The 19,799-nt window shown below is 50.8% G+C and overlaps 1 protein-coding gene across 1 annotated transcript; it reads left to right on the top strand.

The window, feature by feature from the left end:
* The first annotated feature begins 2,267 nt into the window (after positions 1-2,267).
* On the top strand, positions 2,268-11,852 carry LOC123934728 (basic proline-rich protein-like). The gene is made up of 6 exons (XM_045994813.1): positions 2,268-2,323; positions 2,422-2,622; positions 3,354-3,545; positions 4,180-4,825; positions 5,034-5,603; positions 11,112-11,852. Exons 1-6 carry the CDS (start codon positions 2,268-2,270, stop codon positions 11,850-11,852), a joined length of 2,406 nt encoding a protein of 801 aa, XP_045850769.1.
* Positions 11,853-19,799: the final 7,947 nt, after the last annotated feature.

Raw genomic sequence — 19,799 nt, 5'->3', positions numbered from 1 at the left:
CGGAGCGCACACAACTTTCCTGACACTGACCTGGTGTCAGCAGATGGGGCAACTGCCTGCCTCGGGCATTTGGTGGGGGAATTGAGTGTAGTGGTGTGTGTGGGCGCGTGGTGGGTTGGGGGAGAGGTGGTTGCGGGCGCGGGGGGAGGGCTTTTGAGGGAAAAGGCGGAGTGGTGTGGTGGGGCTGCGGAACCTGGGAGGAAACCAGGAGCAGAAAAGGCTCGCCCCGCCGCGGACCTCTTTCCACAGGAACGTGGGCTATAGGGACAGTCTGGGTCTCCGTGAAGGATTCCCTCCTGGCCACACAGTAAAGGGCTGAGCACCCTAGGAGCCGCAGGTAGGGCCACGGAAGACCGCCACGGCGGGATGCGCCGCCTGGCCCGTCTCACGTCCGGGGTGGCGCCAAGGGAGGTTAATGCGGGGGCCCCCGATCCCAGGTGGCTTGGCCCCCGGTTGGTGGTCCTTTCCCAAACAGTGTCTGTTCCCGGGCCCCAGTGGATCCCCACGGCCCGCACGTCGGAAATGGCGACCGTGGCCTTGGATATCCCTGGCCGGGACCCCTCCCTCATCCCTCAAGGACATCCTCCTGCCGCGTCACGCCCACCTTGCCCACCTAGATTCAGGAGAAGGCCAGCAAAGCCCGGCTCCCCGACCTCAGGCCGGGGTGACCCACTCGTCCCCTCCATCCCCTCTGGGTAGGCACCACACAGGGCAAGCAGGGCGGTTGACTGTTGCCGAATCCCAAGCTCTGCGGAGGTGGCAATTGGTGCCCGCAATCGTGCCAGATTCCGAGGTCCACACCGAGGTTGGGTGGGGGAGTTAGGCGTTGGAGGGGGGTGGGTTGGGAGTGGGGTCGGCCAGAAAGGGGGTGAGCGACGACCAACGGAGGCCTCTCGCTCTGCTGCCAACGCCCCAGCCCACCGCAATCCGTCGACCCCACCAAACAGGGAGCGCACACAACTTTCCTGACACTGACCTGGTGTGAGCAGATGGGCCAACTGCCTGCCTTGGGCATTTGGTGGGGGAATTGAGGGTAGTGGTGTGTGTGGGCGCGTGGTGGGTTGGGGGAGAGGTGGTTGCGGGCGCGGGGGGAGGGCTTTTGAGGGAAAAGGCGGAGTGGTGTGGTGGGGCTGCGGAACCTGGGAGGAAACCAGGAGCAGAAAAGGCTCGCCCCGCCGCGGACCTCTTTCCACAGGAACGTGGGCTATAGGGACAGTCTGGGTCTCCGTGAAGGATTCCCTCCTGGCCACACAGTAAAGGGCTGAGCACCCTAGGAGCCGCAGGTAGGGCCACGGAAGACCGCCACGGCGGGATGCGCCACCTTGCCAAAGAAGGGCCTGGCTCCCAGAGTCGTCAGCAGCCCGCCTGGCCCGTCTCACGTCCGGGGTGGCGCCAAGGGAGGTTAATGCGGGGGCCCCCGATCCCAGGTGGCTTGGCCCCCGGTTGGTGGTCCTTTCCCAAACAGTGTCTGTTCCCGGGCCCCAGTGGATCCCCACGGCCCGCACGTCGGAAATGGCGACTGTGGCCTTGGATATCCCTGGCCGGGACCCCTCCCTCATCCCTCAAGGACATGCTCCTGCCGCGTCACGCCCACCTTGCCCACCTAGATTCAGGAGAAGGCCAGCGAAGCCCGGCTCCCCGGCCTCAGGACAGGGTGACCCACTCATCCCCTCCGTCCCCTCTGGGTAGGCACCACACAGGGCAAGCACTTCAGTTGACCGTTGACGAATCCCAACCTCTGCGGAGGTGGCGGTTGGGGCCGAATTTCGAGCCAGATTCCGGCGTCGATTCCGAGGTTGGGGGGGGGGGGCTTAGGCGGTGGGGGTTGTTTGTTGGGAATGGGGACGGCCAGAAAGGAGGTGAGCGACTACCAACGGAGGCCTCTCGCTCCACTACCAATGCCCCAGCCTACCGCAACCCCCCACCGCACCAAACAGGGAGCGCACACAACTTTCCGGACACTGACTTGGTGTGAGCAGATGGACAACTGCCTGCCTTGGGCAGTTGGTGGGGAAATTGGGGTTAGCGGCGTGTGTGGGCGCGGGGCGGTGTGTGGGAGAGGCGGTGGCGGGTGCGGGGGGAGGGGAATGTGTGAGGATACCAGGAGCAGGGAAGGCGCGCCCCGCCCCGCCCCGGACCTCCTTCCACAGGGCCGTGGGTTATAAGGAGAGTCTGGGTCTCCGCGAAGGATTCCCTCCTGGCCACACAGTAAAGGGCTGAGCACCCTAGGAGCCGCAGGTAGGGCCACGGAAGACCGCCACGGCGGGATGCGCCGCCTTGCCAAAGATGGGCCTGGCTCCCACAGTCGTCGGCAGCCGGCCTTGTCCGTCTGATGGCCGGGGTGGCGCCAAGGGAGGGTAACGCGTGGGCTCCCTTTCTCAGGGGGCTTGGCCCAGGGTTGGCGGTCCTTTTCCCAAACAGTTGGATCCCCACGGCGCGCACGACGGAAATGGTGACTGTGGCGTTGGATATCCCTGGCCGGGACCGCTCCCTCAGCCCTCAAGGACCCCCTCCTGTCGCGTCACGCCCACCTTGCCCACCTAGATTCAGGAGTAGGCCAGCGAAGCCCGGCTCCCAGGCCTCGGGCCAGGGTGACCCACTCGTCCCCTCCGACCCCTCAGGGTAGGCACCACACAGGGCAAGCAGGGCGGTTGACCGTTGACCAATCCCAAGCTCTGCGGAGGTGGCGGTTGGGGCCGGCATTCGAGCCAGATTCCGGCATCGATTCCGAGGTTGGGGGGGGGGGCCTTAGGCGGTGGGGGGGGTGTGTTGGGAGTGGGGACGGCCAGAAAGGAGGTGAGCGACTACCAACGGAGGCCTCTCGCTCCACTACCAATGCCCCAGCCCACCGCAACCCCCCCACCGCACCAAACAGGGAGCGCACACAACTTTCCGGACACTGACTTGGTGTGAGCAGATGGACAACTGCCTGCCTTGGGCAGTTGGTGGGGGAATTGGGGTTAGCGGCGTGTGTGGGCGCGGGGCGGTGTGTGGGAGAGGCGGTGGCGGGTGCGGGGGGAGGGGAACATGTGAGGATACCAGGAGCAGGGAAGGCTGCCCCACACAGGACCTCCTTCCACAGGGACGTGGGTTATAAGGAGAGTCTGGGTCTCCGCGAAGGATTCCCTCCTGGCCTCAAAGTAAAGGGCTGAGCACCCTAGGATCAGCAGGCAGGAGCCACGGAAGACCCCCAAGGCGGGATGCGCCGCCTTGCCAAAGATGGGCCTGGCTCCCACAGTCGTTGGCAGCCGGCCTGGTCCGTCTGATGGCCGGGGTGGTGCCAAGGGAGGGTAACGCGGGGGCCCCCTATCTCAGGGGCTTGGCCCAGGGTTGGCGGTCCTTTTCCCAAACAGTTGGATCCCCACGGCGCGCACGACGGAAATGGCGACCGTGGCCTTGGATATCCCTGGCCGGGACCCCTCCCTCATCCCTCTAGGACATCCTCCTGCCGCGTCACGCCCACCTTGTCCACCTAGATTCAGGAGAAGGCCAGCGAAGCCCGGCTCCCAGGCCTCGGGCCAGGGTGACCCACTCGTCCCCTCCGGGTAGGCACCACACAGGGCAAGCAGGGCGGTTGACCGTTGACCAATCCCAAGCTCTGCGGAGGTGGCGGTTGGGGCCGACATTCGAGCCAGATTCCGGCATCGATTCCGAGGTTGGGGGGGGGGGGGTTTAGTGGTGGGGGGGTGTTGGTAGTGGGGACGGCCAGAAAGGAGGTGAGCGACTACCAACGGAGGCCTCTCGCTCCACTACCAATGCCCCAGCCTACCGCAACCCCCCCCAACGCACCAAACAGGTTGATGACCGGCCGCGAAGCACGCGCGGCACTGGGATGCGGAGCCGGGGCCGTTCCTCGTCATTGCCCTGAAGACTCTGGAGACGTGTTGGAGAAGGTGGCCCTGAAAGTGAGCTGAGCCGACGCAGAGGCTACACTTGAGTGGCGGAGTACTGGGGTAGGCTTCTCTGGCCAGAGTAGGGGAAGCCCTGGGAGACGGCACTGCCACGGCACTGCCGCTGCCCTGTCTGTGTCACCGCAACTGCTTGCTGGGCCCGGCCAGGCTCTGGTGGTGCTGGGGGTGGGGCGGACGAGGGGGCGGGGCGGAGGAGGCTGCTGTGGCTGCTTCCACTTGGGCCAGTCCCAGGACCGGCCTATCTCTTCTGGACTGGGCTCCCTGGCAGACGAGCCCCACCCTTGCGACCGCGGCCCCCGCCCTGCCTCCCCCTCCGGAGACCACCTTCAGGCCCCATTACACCAAGTGACCAAGCAGCACACCTGATCCCCGAACGGTTCAAAGGGACATCGGGGTCCCGCCTCCATGCCCACTGCCAATGGCAGCGGCCTCCAAATGCCCCCGCCCATGCCCCTGCCCGGGCCCGTGCCCGGGCGGGTCTAGGTGGGGCTTGCAGAGCCCTGGGTCCAGACAAGCCAATGCTGCTCTTGCTCCTACGGGAAGGGCCAGGCGGCCACAGGCCCAGTGCCCCCGGACCCCCCTGGATGTTCCTTCCCCCTTGGGGTTGGCTTCTCTTGCTTCTGTCAGCCCAAACATGGCGGCCGCCAGGGGTGGAGCCTTGGCTTCCCGTGCCGGATCCGCAGGGCATCCGGACCCCGCGCTCTGTCCCGCGAGCCATCCCTGGAGCCTCGCAGGTTGCCGTGGCTGGTGGGCGCGGGGCACTACGCATCCGGGTCCCTTTGGGGGGGGGGCAGGAGGCAGGACCCCCGCTCCCATCCCGCCTGTGCCTCCCATGTCACTCCATCCGGGGACCCCGCTTTGCGGGGGCTCACAGGATCCCCAACGAGTTCCGCTTGATGGCAGTAGAGCACCACGTATGCCAAGTGGCCCTTGCTCCAGGGCCTCTCCCTCCGCCCTTTGCCAAAGAAAAAAAGGCCAAGCCGTGTCCACCCTGGCTCCAACATGGCAGCCCTGTGTTTCTCCTCCTCTGGCTCTCGTGGGCGGAGCCCGTGGGGTTACAGGGAGCGGGGAGCCTCGCTCCTCTCTGGCTCCCCTTGACCGGCCTGTCGTCCAAAACCCAAGGGCGAGGCTCAACGAGCCCCAGCCAGGGTCAGCGAGGCTCCTGGCAGCGGCCGCGAACCCACCCGGGGCTCCATCTTGGCCCGCACGGCTCTGCAAGACACCCGGGAAGACACGCTCCTCTGGTCCGGGGCCCAGAACCCCAGCCACGCCCCACAGGTACGTGCCCGGCCTCAGTCAGGACTCAGCGAGAGGCCAGCCTCACCCCGAGGCCTCCGAGCGTCCAAACACCAAGGTCGGCGGTGGCGGCGTGACCCGCGGGCACCTGCCCTGGGGTCAACAGCGAGGTCCACCTCCCGCGACCAGAGGACGGAGGGGTCCCGGGCACCGGGCCCTTCACCGCGGCCTGGCCTCCATCTCTGGACAGCTCCCGCGGGAGGCGCAACCCCCACGCATGCCCATGTGCTCCAGGACCCGGGCCGTTCCCAGCCCATGGGCACACCAGGCCAACGCAAACACTGCAGCTCCCCTTTCCCGTCAATCGGCCCACAGGCCACGGTGGACACCTCACAGTCACATCCACGGCACCCTGACGACGGGACTCTCATGCCTGGGGCATTGGAGAGGCCAGAAGTACCGCGAACACGCACGCACACACTCACTCACGCACATTGTCTCTCTCACACACGCCACACAAAGACGCTCGGAAACAGCCTTAGGGTCTGGCAAAACGCGTGCTCGCACTCCTTCCCACGACCACACCCACACACACACACTCAGTGTCCCCCGGAAAGAAGGGAGATCACTGCTGGATGTCACCCTTTCCGTCCTCAGGAGGTGGACTACACGCTCCACTCACCTGTGCAGGCGAATGAATGATGGACCTCTGTCTCTACTGCCCTCTGATTGCCCAAGGGCAGAGGGGTGCACCTGTCATCCAGGCGGACCTCTCTCCCTGCTCTCAGTGCAGCTTCAACCCTTGGGGACCACTTTCGCTCTCTGCCCTGCAAACCAGAGGGGCTGACTCTCCCCAGAAGTCTGTCCTGAGAAGCTCACTACCTCATTCTTCCTTGGAATGGAGTGGCTATTCCGTCCCACCCGTGGAAAGCAACACCCCGGCCCCCTCGCAACAACTGCCCCCACACATACACACCACGACCACCACGGCCCAGCCATCGGTCTCCAGGCCTGGAGGGTCCTTCGGGTCCTTTTCCACCTGTCAGTCCTACCAACCCTTTCTGAAGGACACAAACCCTGCTCACGTGGGAGACTCACGCCCAAGGGCTAAGGGCTGGGGCCACACCTGCAAGGAGGGGGAGAAAGGACAGGCACCCGAGGGGCCCCGTTCTTTGATCTTGGAGCCCAGCGCTCAGCAACGGGATGTGTCCTCCCCAAGACATACCTGCACGGGCCCAGAAGGACGTTTTTGGATGGCAAGGGTCCAGGCTTGCCACTCCTGGCCACCCATGGTGCCCAAGTGAAAGGAACTAGGGTGGCCTGTGGGCATGTGAATGTGCTGAACAGCCGCCGCCCCTCTGAGACTGGCCCGCACCTGCTTGCTTCTCCCCTTGACAGGTGCCTAACCTGGACCAGCCTCAAGTCCAAAGCGTCTTCCCGGATACTCTTGCCTGCCTGGCCTTGCTTGTGGGCTTGCAGACATTTAGCGGCCCCCACCCCAGGTCCCGCCGTGCCCCATCCTCCCCCCCCCACCTGGAAACCCCAGTCTCTGTTCTTGGAGGTCTTCCACGCACTCTGGGGATTTCGTTTAGGCCACAAAGTAAAGCCCTGAACACCATGCCATCCATAGTAACTGAGCACCAAGGAGCTCCATAAGTTAAGCCAGATCAATGTTCCTGGCTGTGGCCATGAACTTATCAGAGGCTACATATTTTAGAAGCGACTTCTGCAGAAATCACCTTGTGGTTTAACCCCAGTTTGTGGTGGTGGTAGTGAATCTTCTTTTCAGGGTTTTGGAAGGCTCCCTGATAGTAATATTGAAGTCTGTAGGGAGAGTTTTGTCAGGAATCATCTGGTATAAATCATAGTCATATTGGGATTTATTAGTGGTTTAGGGTCATTTTCATTTCCTTATTTTACTCAAGGTCTGAATTAAGTATATTCACCTCTTTTTCAGTGTAAAAAAGCCTACTTTTTAGACAATAGTAAATGTGCATGTCCCCTTTAAATATGTTATATGTGGGACGCCTGGGTGACTTAGTGAAGAGTCTGCCTTCTGCTCAGGTCATGATCCAAGGGTCCTGGGATCTAGTCTGCATCAGACTTCCTTCTCAGTGGCTCATCTGTTTTTCTGTCTGCCACTTCCCTGCTTGCGTGTGTTCTCTCTCTCCCTCTGCCAAATAAATAAAATCTTAAAAGAAAATATGTGTGTGTGTATATATATATTTGTAAAAATTTTATCAAATAGTTTTAATACTATTTAACTGTTTAAAATCACAAAGCCAATAATACCATTTGAAAACTTAGAAGTAGCATGTGTTTATCAGTGGTTACTTTAAAAATACATATATATATATTTTTAAGATTTTATTTATTTACTTGAGAGAGAGAGATAGAGAGCATGAGAGGGGAGAAGTTCAGAGGGAGAAGCTGACTCCCCGTGTAGCTGGGATCCTGATGAAGCAGAACTGGATCCCAGATTCTGGGGTCATAACCTGAGCTGAAGGCAGTTGCTTAACCAACTGAGCCACCCACAGGGCCCCTTAGGATTTTATTTATTTGACAGAGAGAGAGCACAAGCAGGGGGAGAGGCAGAGGGAGAAGAAGATCCCCATGGAGCCTGGAGGCTGATGCGGGGCTGGATCCCAGGACGCCGGGATCATGACCCCAACCAAAGGTAGATACTTCACCGACTGAGCAACCAGGCTCCCATGTTACCTTCTATTTAGCAGTGAATATATCTCTTTCACTAGTCCATGAAATATAAGCGCAATAGAAGTGTATTAAAGTTTGGGGATTTTTTTTTTGATCCCCTTTAAGGTCAATAAATAAGTTCATAGCACTTTTCCCTACTTAATATTAACTTTCAAAATTTTTACAGTCATCAAAGTATATAAAACAAGAGATTTAGTTTTCAGTCCACCTCCAATGAAGTGTTAAAAAATGTAGTGACATTTCAACTGTGCAAGAATGAGTATTATAATCTTCAAAACCAAAAGACAACTGACAAATTGGGGGAAGATATTTGTAAATGACACATCAGATAAAGAGCTAGTATCCAAAAATCTATAAAGAACTTATCAAACTCAACACCCAAAGAACAAATAATCCAATCAAGAAAGGCACAGAAGACATGAACAGATATTTCTCCAAAGAAGACATCCAAATGGCCAACAGACACATGCAAAAAACTCAACATCACTTGGCCTCATGGAAGCACAAATCAAAACCACAATGAGATACCACCTCACACCAGTCAGCATGGCTAAAATTAACAAGTTAGGAAATGACAGATGCTGGTGATGATTTGGAGAAAGGGGAACCCTCCTACACTGTTGGTGGGAATGCAAGCTGGTACAACCACTCTGGTATGGAGGTTCCTCAAAAAGTTGAAAATAATCTTAAAAAAAAAAAAAAAGAATCTGACAGGGGTGCCTGGGTGGCTCAATGGGTTAAAGCCTCTGCCTTTGGCTCGGGTCATGATCCCAGGATCCTGGGATCAAGCCCCCCATCGGGCTCTCTGCTCGGCGGGGAGCCTGCTTCCCCCTCTCTCTCTGCCTGCCTCTCTGCCTATTTGTGATCTCTGTCTGTCAAATAAATAATTAAAATCTTAAAAAAAAAAGTTGAAAATAGAGCTACCCTACAACCCAGCAATCACACTACTACTTATTTACCCCAAAGATACAAATGTAATGAATGATCCAAAGGGGCACTTGCACACCAATGTTTATAGGAGCAATGTCCATGAACAGCCAAACTATGGAAAGAACATAGATGTCCATTGACAGATGGATAAAGATATACAATGCAATATCACACAGCCACCCAAAAAAAGAGAGAGAAAGAAATCTTGCCATCTGCATGACGTAGATGGAAATACAGGGTACTATGCTAAGCGAAATAATCAGAAAAACGCCATTATCATGTGATCTCACTGATATGTGGAATTTAAGAAACAAGGCAGAGGATCATAGGGAGAGAGAGGAAAAAATGAAACAACATGAAGTCAGACAGGGGGGCAAACCAGAAGAGACTTTTAATTACAGGAAACAAACTAAGGGTTGCTGGGTGGGAGCGGGGTAGAGGGACGGGATAACTGGGCTATGGACATTGGGGAAGGTATGTGTAATAATGAGCACTGGTATTTTATAAGACTGATGAATCACAGACCTGTCCCCCTAAAACAAATAAATACAAGTAATACATTGTTTGTTTTAGTTGAAATTAAATAAAATTTTAAAAATAGAGTAAATATTATAAGGCCAAACATTTGAAAGACATTAATATATAACTTTTCTTTAAATTTTTATTTATTTATTTGACAGAGATCACAAGTAGGCAGAGAGGCAGGTAGAGAGAGAAGGGGAAGCAGGCTCCCTGCTGAACAGAAAGCCCATTGTGGGGCTTGATCCCAGGACCCTGAGATCTGACCTGAACAAAAGACAGATGCTTAATCCACTGAGCCATCCAGGTGCTCTAATTTATAACTCCCCCCCCCCGACTTTACCCAACCAGTGCTAAAAAATCTGATCCTCAGAGGGGTATGCTTCAAAAGTTTTAACCTTTTGAAGGGTTGATTATATTATAGAGAATATACCATTCCCTGATATTGAGAAAGTTAACAACTATCTTGGTTACCAAGGTTTACTGATTTGTAAAAGCCAATTCCATGAATAAATGGCTAATTAAAAATAAAGTAGAAAGGATTTTAACATACCAATAATCAAAGATTACATGCTTAGGCATAAACTAAAAGTTACATGAAAATCTACTCAAGGGTAACCTTAAAATTCTTGAATGATGGAAAAATAGATTTTAAGAAGAGTAAAGTTGTACTGTATTTTTGAATAAGGAGACTTTACCTGATGAACATTTCAATTTTTCATCAGTAAACTCATCAATCTATTCTTCTTTTAAAAGAGATTATTTATTTATTTGACTGAGAGAGAGAGAGAAAGAGTGGGGGGGGAGCCTCTCTGCCTACTTGTGATCTCTCTGTTAAATAAATAAATAAATAAAATATATTTTTTTAAAAAGTCCATTAAAAAAAAACGGGTAAATGTGAATACACAATGTTAAAGAAAAACCATAATCAAAATTAGAAAGGCAGGGGCACCTGGGTGGCTCAGTCCTTAAGCGCCTGACTTTGGTTCTGGTCATGATCCCAGAGTGCGGGGATGGAGCCCCACATGGGGCTCCCTGCTCAGTGGGAAGCCTGTTTCTCCCTCTCCCAATCACCCTGCTTGTGTTCTCTCTCTTGCTGTCTGTCAAATAAATAAAATCTTAAAAATTTAGAAAAGCTGTGCGAGTAGTCTTCCTAATATACAGCATGAACTTCTGCTATCATTTAAGAGGAAGATTAACAACTAGCAAACAGGAAATGACATTAACAGTCCTCAAAAACAAACAGGACTCCTAAATTTACAAAATAATTCATCAGGCACTCCTATAAGGGGAACAGAAACAGAAACTACACTTCTGTATAATTTCTTACATATTATTAGTTCCCAACCAAGACCTGCCCATCTGAGGGGACTAGTATTTAATTACCTGCCCTTTCCAGATCTCCCTTGGGTTTGCATTGTTTCAAGGGGCCCCAAAGTCCCCTTTACCCATGAAATGGTCAGAATGCCCCTTGTAGACAAAATGCTGCCCTTTGTATGAAAACCCTGATTTATCTCGATTGCCTTCCCTTGTCATCCCAATTTCTCTGCAGTAGTCATTCGAATTTTTCAATTTTGGAAATAAGGCCAATCCTCAGCCGCACTATCAGCAACAAGTAAAGAGTGTGTGCCCACCACCCCCTGCCCCAGCCTTATCGGTGGGGTCTAAAAGTAACTATGTGAATTGTTTTCCTTTTGGCCTTTTAAAATCCACCTGTGATTTGTTTACCTCACACACACTTTGTATTACCATTACCTTTTATCATCTTTACTAACCTGACACTATTTCTTTCATTAATAGACGGCATCATCCTTTCGGATAACCCCCATTTCACAAAACTGTAACTCGATTAAAACAGTAAACTACCAGCATTTCCATCACTTGGGGGGAGTCCCTGAAGATTTGGGGGCTTTTTTCTTCCAAACCAACCAAGCGGAACGTCCTGCGGCCACGCAGATGGGGAGGAGGGGCAACGAAGAGAGGGGAAGGAGGAACCCTGGAATCCGCGGGCCCACCCACAGCCACAGGGAGACGCTCCCGGGCCCACTCGCCGGCCGCCGAGGCCCCAGGGGCGCTACGACGACGCTCGCCCTCCTCCCTGCGCCCGGGCACAGAACTGAGGCGGCGGTACCATCCCGGCGCTCACGCACGACCAGCCTCGCCCCAAAGCCGCACCCCGGCCCGCCTCGGCCACCTGCCCCTCCAAGCCGCCCGGGCTGCCAGCCACCTCCGGCCCAGGTCGCACACCGGGCACGGGCTGCTTACACGCTGGGGGTCAAGGAAGGTCCTCGGGCCCGGAAGGGCCACCCAAACCCGGCCCCCAGCCCCGGGTCCCCTCCCGGCCGAGAAAGGAAAGGAAGGAAGACAAAGGCCAAGGGACCCACCTGGCGGAGGCAGCACACCGTCGGCAAAGACCCAGTCGTACCCCGTATGGCAGTCTTGGGGCACGTCGGGGCCACCGTCGCATCTCTAGTCCCGAATAGGAAGCCACCACTTGCGCTCAAACTTGAGCTTCGCTTCACTGTTCCTGGGAGCCGGTGAAAGCTGAGATACTCCGGCAGCCGCAGCGCGGGGAGCCAGAGAAATCCAGCGTCCACCCTGCCAGCCCCGCCCAGCGGCGAGGTGGGAGTCTTCCTCAGGTCCGGCACACTAGAGGGGGCGGGCAGAGGCGCGCGTGAGAAAGTCGGAGGGGAGACCCGCCTAATGCCATTTGCAAAGGAGATCCAATTTTGACCCCTTGCAGGGTCTCTGCCAGCTAGAAAGTAAATGAAGAATGTGCTAGTACAAAGTACCAGGAATTTACCGTTCAGCAGTCGCAAAACTGCTTAGAGGGAAAAGAAATTTAAATAAATACACTTCCAGACGATGTTACAAGTTTGCATCATTCATCTCCCCAGGTGAGAGTCGGGATCCGAAAAGCTGGCACTCCTTCCTCCCCGTCATCTCCCTCCCGCCCTTTGCCAAGGACCTGCTAGGGAGCCAGCGCTCCTTACGTGGGTAGGGGCTGCTGCAGGTGGTGTCCACACGGCCTAGGTGGATGGGGATGTGCTGGGTCTGAAGGAATCACAGCGACTGGAAGGTTTCTCCTGCCTGATCTATGTCTTGGTTCATTCCTTCCTAACTATTGAAGGGGGAACAGGTGGCTCTTGCAAAAGAATGCTCCCGTAATGGGGATGCGTGTAGATGACCAGCAGAAAAGGAACCGAACAGGTGATACTGCCCCTCAGAGATGAGGGCTGTTACTTTGGTGCGGGAATCCTCCCAGCAGGCAATTCCCTAAGGACAGAGGGAGGCCAGGATGGGAGAGAGAAGGAGATGCATATAAAAATCTTTTAAAACAGTCGTCTAAGGAACTCCCTAGGCCCATGGGTAAGCTCAGCTATTCGGTTAATAAACAATGGACTGTGAAAATATGTGTTGACTCTTTTTCATTGACAAATGCAATCCTTGCTCCATTACTTTTTTTTTTTTTAAGAAAACATCGTCATGACTACAGATGTGTTTCAAGGGAGATCTGAAGTCACCCCTGCCCACACCTGCATTGCCCCCTCAAGACCACCTGCTGTCTGGCTGCTCCCAGCCTGGCTCAAGCTCTGACTCATAGCCCGTTTTCCTCACCCATTCCCTAGTTGTTTGAGCGGAGGAAAGGAATACAAAGAGGACCGTGAGGGGTTTCATCCCGGTCTGGCAGCTGCCTTTTTGCATTTCAGGTCAACACAGGAAATCTCCCAAAACCCTGCAGCCTTCCACTCCCAGGGGGTGGAGAGAGGGGTTAATGCTCTGCCACACCTTCCCCACCAAGTAGGGTGGAAAGTGAAAGAGCTTCTCCCTCCTCCCTCTCCCCATCACCCTACCAGCAACATGCCCACCCCGCCTGGGCTAGGCTCTGGATCTCACCTGCCCCTCTGGATTCCTCCCTGGGTTTCCTGTCCTTCACTTTAGGGAGTAGGGGTCATTTCCTCAGGCAGACATGCAAATCAAAGCCTTTCCTTCTGTCCCCATTTCCTGGACAGACAGAAATTCAGTAACTACTCATCACTCATTGTACCAGGAGACCGAGATCTAGATGGCTTTGCCTTCCTGAACGGGGGTTGCGCAGGATGGATTCATACCCACGGGGCTCTCATGCTGCAAATCCATTGATCTCTCCTCACAAATGACCAAAAAGCACAGGTAAAATATTCTCAACATCATTAGAGAAATCAAAATCACAAGAGAGACCACTTCACACTTACCAGGACAGATATAATGAAAAAATGGAAAATACCATGTGTGATAAGGATGTGGAGAAATTGGAACCCTCATACACTACTGGTAAGAAAACAACAAAAGTTACACTTAGAGTGAACACATGATCAACAATTCCACTCCTGGGTATATTTAACAGAGAACTGAAAACAAATATTCAAACAAAAACTTGTACATGACTATTTACGGCAGCACTTTTCATAAAACCAAAAGGGGGAAACAGCCCAAATGTCCATCAACTGATGAATGTTTAAACAAAATGTGCTATATCCATACCATGGGTTTTTGTTTTTTTTTTAAAGATTTTATTTATTTATTTTACAGACAGAGACATGGAGAGAAAGGGAACACAAGCAGGGGGAGTGGGAGAGGGAGAAGCAGGCTTCCTGCTGAGCAGGAAGCCCAATGTGGGGCTCGATCCCAGGACCCTGGGATCATGACCTGAGCCGAAGGCAGATGCTTAACAACTGAGCCACCCAGGTGCCCCCATACCATGGGTTTTTTAAAAGTTTTTTTATTAACTTATTTTGGGGGGTAGAGAGAGGAGCAGAGGGAAAGGGAGAAGCAGGGTCCCCGATGTGGGGCTCATTCCCAGGACCCTGAGATCATGACCTGAGCCGAAGGCAGATGCTCAACCTACTGAGTCACCCAGGCACCCCCATACCATAGATTTTTATTTAGCCATAACATGAAATGAAGTACTGATACTAGATAAACATGGATGAGCCTTGGAAAATTATGATACATGAAAAAAGACACCAAAGAACCCACATTATAAGATCTCATTCACTAGAACACGCAAATCTATAGAGATAGAAAGTTATCATTGCCAAGGGCTAATGGGAAGGAGATGTTGGGAGAAAAACTTTTCCTCTACCATTTTTAGTTCAGTGACTGGAGCCTGCAAATTAATTACCAGTAAATTAACAAAAGAAGAGTTTACTATGTTGGAGCTTTTAAATGAAGAATTTCCTTAAAGAGCTTGAGATAGAGGTTTATATACCAACTTCACAAGAGTGCACTTCAAAGGATGGAACGTTCTTATGAAGTTTGCTTATGCAATCTTTTGAAATATTCTAATACTCACGATCAGGCCTCCCTGATTAGAGACCCCATCTGCTGAATGGGGGTGGGTCAGCCCTTTCTTATAAAACTCTGCTGGGGCACCTGGATGCCTCAGTTGGTTGAGCACGTGCCTTCAGCTCAGATCATGATCTCGGGGTCCTAGGATTAAGCCCAACACTGGGCTCTCTGCTCAGCAGGAAGTCTGCTTCTCCCTCTCCCTCTGTGCTCTCCATCTCTCTCTCAAATAAATGAATAAGGCTCAAAAAAAACAAAAACAAAAACAAAAACCCTGTTTTAGCCAGATATAAGGAATTCAGACAAAGCTTCTGCCACACTTGTTATCTCAGGTGTTTTCACTTTGAAGCTATCTTTACACAATCCAGGTGGGTTATCAGTCTCATCAAGAGAATGGGGAATGACTAATAATAAGTATGGACTTTCTTTTTGGGATGATGAAAATGTCCTAAAATTTATTATGATGATTGCTGCACAATTGTCTTTGTATTCTAAAAAAACAGTGACTGGTGTACTTTAATGTGGTGAGTTACATGTTACTCGAATGGTGTTATCAATAAAAAAAATGTAAACCAGCGCATCAATTCAATAAAATTTAGGTAAAACACTTTTAGAAAATTGTACAGTGTGAGTGAATCAAGGTAAGAATACTGCAATCCACTGATCAATATTTACATCACCAAAAATGTGAGCAACAGATGTCAGGTGCATTCTGATATAAGGTAATCAGAGTACAAAGTGTCAACAATAAAGTGTTCTGGCTAAAGTAATTGAGCCTAAGTGTAATCAAGTTCAAAGATGTCACTTCAGGAAATTCTGTTTCTCATGGAACATGGCCAGCACGAGGATACATACAGAGAAATCTAGACCGTCAGTAATTCTACAGGACAAATAATTCAGTCTTTTCATCAAAGTTGTGGCAAGAAAAAAAACGGGGTGGGCATGATTATCAATGAAAAGAGGAATGGGGCGCCTGGGTGGCTCAGTGGGTTAAAGCCTCTGCCTTCGGCTCAGGTCATGATCCCAGGGCCCTGGGATCGAGCCCCACGTCGTCGTCGGGCTCTCTGCTCCGCAGGGAGCCTGCTTCCTCCTCTCTCTCTGCCTGCCTCTCTGCCTAGTTGTGATTTCTCTCTGTCAAATAAATAAAATATTTTTTAAAAAAAGAAGATTATGTCATATTTCAGCCAATGCTATCTATGATCCTCATCCTCGTTTGCATCCCAGTAAGAATAATCAAATTTAAAAGACACATTCAAGTCCAAAATGTTTATTACACATGGATGTATTCATGTGGTATCAGGGAATAATTGTAATTTTTGTTAGATGTAATGATCATATTTTGATTATTTTTTTAAAGCCCTATTTGTTAGAGTTTATGGTACAGTAGAGTACATGGAGGAAATGCCTTCCTTGAATTTATGCATGAGGATGTATGATATCTGGCATATGCTTTGAAATGTGCAAGCAAAAAAATAAATGAAACATAATTGGCAAAATATTAGTCCTTTTTGAAGCTCGTTGGTACATAGAATATTTGTTATATTTTTATATCTGCTTTGTTTAAATGATCTATTTTTTAAAAGATTTTATTTATTTATTTATTTGAGAGAGAGGACATGTGCAAGGGCAGGGGAGGGGGGCAAGGAGAGAGGGAGAAGCAGGCTTCCCACCAAGCAGGGAGCCCCATGTCAGGCTCCTGGGATCATGACCCGAGCTGAAGGCAGACAGTTAACCGACTGAGCCACCAAGGTGCCCTGAATGTTCCATGTTAAAGAATTAAAAAGATATACAAAAACAATTATGCCAACCAAGACTGATAAAAGTCATATTTTGAGTATGTTATTGAAGTATATGGATAAAATACCAAACTGAAAGTGTTGATCATGGTTATATTTACAGAACTGTGATTGGTTGCATTTCCATTTAGGACTGAAGACAGGTGATTTTTAAAAACGTGTTTTTAGGGTGCCTGGGTGGCTCAGTTGGTTGAGCGACTGCTTTCGGCTCAGGTCATGATCCTGGAGTCCTGGGATCGAGTCCCGCATTGAGCTCCCTGCTTGGAGGGGTGTCTGGTTCTCCCTCTGACCCTCCCTCTTCTCATGCTCTCTCTTTCTCAAATAAATAAACAAATAAAATCTTTTCTAAAAATGCGTTTTTAGATGTTAAATAAAAGCCACACCACACATGGGGCTTGAACTCAAAACTCCAAGATCAAGAGTCAAATGGCCCACTGACTGAGCCAGCCAGGTGCCCCCAAGTGAGTTTAAGCATAGTAGCTCCCCCTTATCAACAGTTTCTTTTTGCCCAGTTGCCCATAGACAGTGGTAGTTCAGAAGCAGATGCCCCATGTGACATAGTGTCAGAAGGTCAAGAGCAACCTAAACGCTACGTCGCCATGCCTATTGTCATTGCTGCCACTTCATCCTGACAATAAGCATTTTATCATCCTCACTGGAAGAGGAAGAAGAGTACAGTACAATAAGATATTTTGAGAGAAAGAGAGAGAGACCACATTCAAAACTTTTATAACAGTATATTGTTATAATGTTTCTATTTAATTATTAGTTAAACTCTTAATGGTTAAACTCTTACTGTAACTAATTTATAAAGTAAAGTTTCTCATAGATATGCCAGGAAAAAAACATGGCATGTATAGGATTTGGTACTATCCATGGTTTCAGTCATCCACTGGGGTCTCAGATCCTGTCTCCCACAGATAAGGGGAGCTACTGTATTGTGTTTACCTAAGCTAGGCAACTTGAGGTAAACTTCACGAGCTATCGTGCAATTGTAGGCATATTTGAGAGCTTAATTGTGGGGCATGGTATCTAACGGGCCCTTTTATTAAAATGCAAACATGTGGAAGGAAATTCTGAAAGACATACATTACATGGTTAACAGGTTCACCACTAGGAATGGCATTAAAATGAGGGCAGAAGGCCAAGGTGATTCATTTTTGCTGAGCACATACTATGTGCCAGACACCATTCTTTTTTTTTTTAAGATTTTATTTGTTCATTTGACAGACAGAGATCACAAGCAGGCAGAGAGGCAGTCAGAGAGAGAGGAAGGGAAGCAGTCTCCCTGCTGAGCAGAGAGCCAGATGCTTGATTCCAGGACCCTGAGTTCATGATCTGAGCCTAAGGAAGAGGCTTTAACACACTGAACCACCCAGGCACCCCAAACACCATTCTTAATGCTAGAAACACACTGTGAAGGGGGGGGGATCCCTGCTCGTATGGGGCTCACGTTCTAGTGGGAGAAAAGGAAAAAATAAGATCATTGAGACTCATGTCTATATCATGATGGATAGTGATCCAGCCTATGCAACAAGCCGAGGCAGTGGGTGTTAGGGCTTGGGGAGGCCGTGGGAATTTGCACCTTCACGTAGATGGGACAGCAAAGGCCTCATTGAGAAGGTGACATAAGAGGTGAAGGGGGTAGGGGGAGAGCCCTGGGGACAGCTGGGGATGAAAGCTGCAACAGGAGGGAATATCCTGTAGCTCTTACTCTGTTAGATCTTTTCGCCCCTGACCGATCCTCGTGTTCCCTCCAGTTTCGCTGCAGCAGGGGCTGGGTCCTATTTTGGCAGCACGCAAGCGGGCAGGTTTAGGGCCAGGATTACCTGGATGGTTTATGTAATCAAGATAGGGTTCAAGACCTTTGCTACTTTGAATAAACTGAAGCTCTAGCCCTGCGTACTAAGCATGTAGCTACTATAAATTGGGTCTTTCTCGAAAATGCATATAAATTGTTCCTTGCTTAGCATCTCACATGACTCAATTCAGTTTTATCTTATTTTTTTTTAAGCATTTATTTCTTTGTCAGAGAGAAAACGCACAAGTAGGGGGAGTGGCAGGCAGAGGGAGAAGCAGGCTCCCCGCTGAGCAGGGAGCCTAACGTGGAACTCGATCCCGGGACCCTGGGATCATGACTTGAGCCAAAGGAAGATGCTTAACCGACTAAGCCAACCAGGCATCCCTAAACAACTGTTTTAAAAGATCTTTATAGGGGCGCCTGGATGGCTCAGTGGGTTAAAGCCTCTGCCTTCGGCTCAGGTCATGATCCCAAGTTTCTGGGATTGAGTCCTACATCTGGCTCTCTGGTCAGCAGGGAGCCTGCTTCCTTCTCTCTCTGCCTGCCTCTCTGCCTACTTGTGATTTCTGCCTGTCAAATAAATAAATAAAATCTTTTTAAAAATTAAAAAAAAAATGATCTTTATATGCATCTCTTTCTCATCCTGGCCTCCCCCTCTGTCCTTAGGGAATTGCCTGCTGGGAGGATCCACATGACCATTTAAGTTCCTTCCCTTCTCCAAATCTACACGTGTCTCCATTATAGAACCATTATTTTGCTGGAGTGTGATAAAAACACAAGAAATAAATCTAAGCAGTAACACCTAAGGCTACACACTGTGGAAGAAATAGACTTTGCAGAATTAGTGCCACCAGGTCTTCAAACAAATAATGGAGACACAAAAACACCAAAGGAAGGAGAAGAGAGGGGATCTTGTATCAAAGGCAGTTCTAATACAATATCTTATATGTCTGCTTTTCTTTTTTTCTTTTTTTTTTAAGGATTTAATTTATTTATTTGACAGACAGAGATCACAAGTAGGCAGAGAGGCAGGCAGAGAGAGAGGTGGGGGAAGCAGGGTCCCCGCTGAGCAGAGCCCAATCCCGGGCTCGATCCCAGGACCCTGAGATCATGACATGAGCCCAAGGCAGAAGCTTTACTCCACTGAGCCACCCAGGCACCCCAAAATGTCTGCTTTTCAAAAACAATGACAAAAACCAAAATAGATGCAACAAAAGAGTAGTGTAATCTACACTCAGGGGCAAGAATAGGCCATCAAAACCACCTCTGAAGGGTGACAAATGGTAGATTTAGAAGACAGACACTGCAAATCAGCTCTTACATATACAGTTTAAAAATTAAGGGAAACCATCTGAAAGAAGGAAAAGAATGCATTCTAACAGCAAGTCATAAAATATAGGATATCGATAAAGAGACACTATAGAAGAAGAAGCAAATGGATATTCCTGAGTTAAAACTTACATTAACCAAGCTGAAAAAAATCCACTAGAAGAATTAGTGAACTGGAAAACTTATTGTAAGAGTGTATAATCTGAACAACAGAAGAAATACAATCAGAATGAA

The sequence above is a fragment of the Meles meles genome, chromosome X (assembly GCF_922984935.1).
Source record: "Meles meles chromosome X, mMelMel3.1 paternal haplotype, whole genome shotgun sequence".
Lineage (NCBI taxonomy): Eukaryota > Metazoa > Chordata > Mammalia > Carnivora > Mustelidae > Meles > Meles meles.
The sequence above is the reverse complement of the archived record's forward strand: the minus strand, read 5'-3'. Positions and strand labels throughout refer to the sequence as shown.

Coding starts and splice junctions, on each gene's coding strand:
- LOC123934728 (XM_045994813.1), top strand. CDS start 2,268: ATGCGCCGCCTTGCCAAAGATGGGCCTGGCTCCCACAGTCGTCGGCAG. Junction 4,826..5,033: donor TGATGGCAGTAGAGCACCAC/GTATGCCAAGTG, acceptor CCAAAACCCAAG/GGCGAGGCTCAACGAGCCCC. Junction 5,604..11,111: donor GGGCATTGGAGAGGCCAGAA/GTACCGCGAACA, acceptor TTTCATTAATAG/ACGGCATCATCCTTTCGGAT.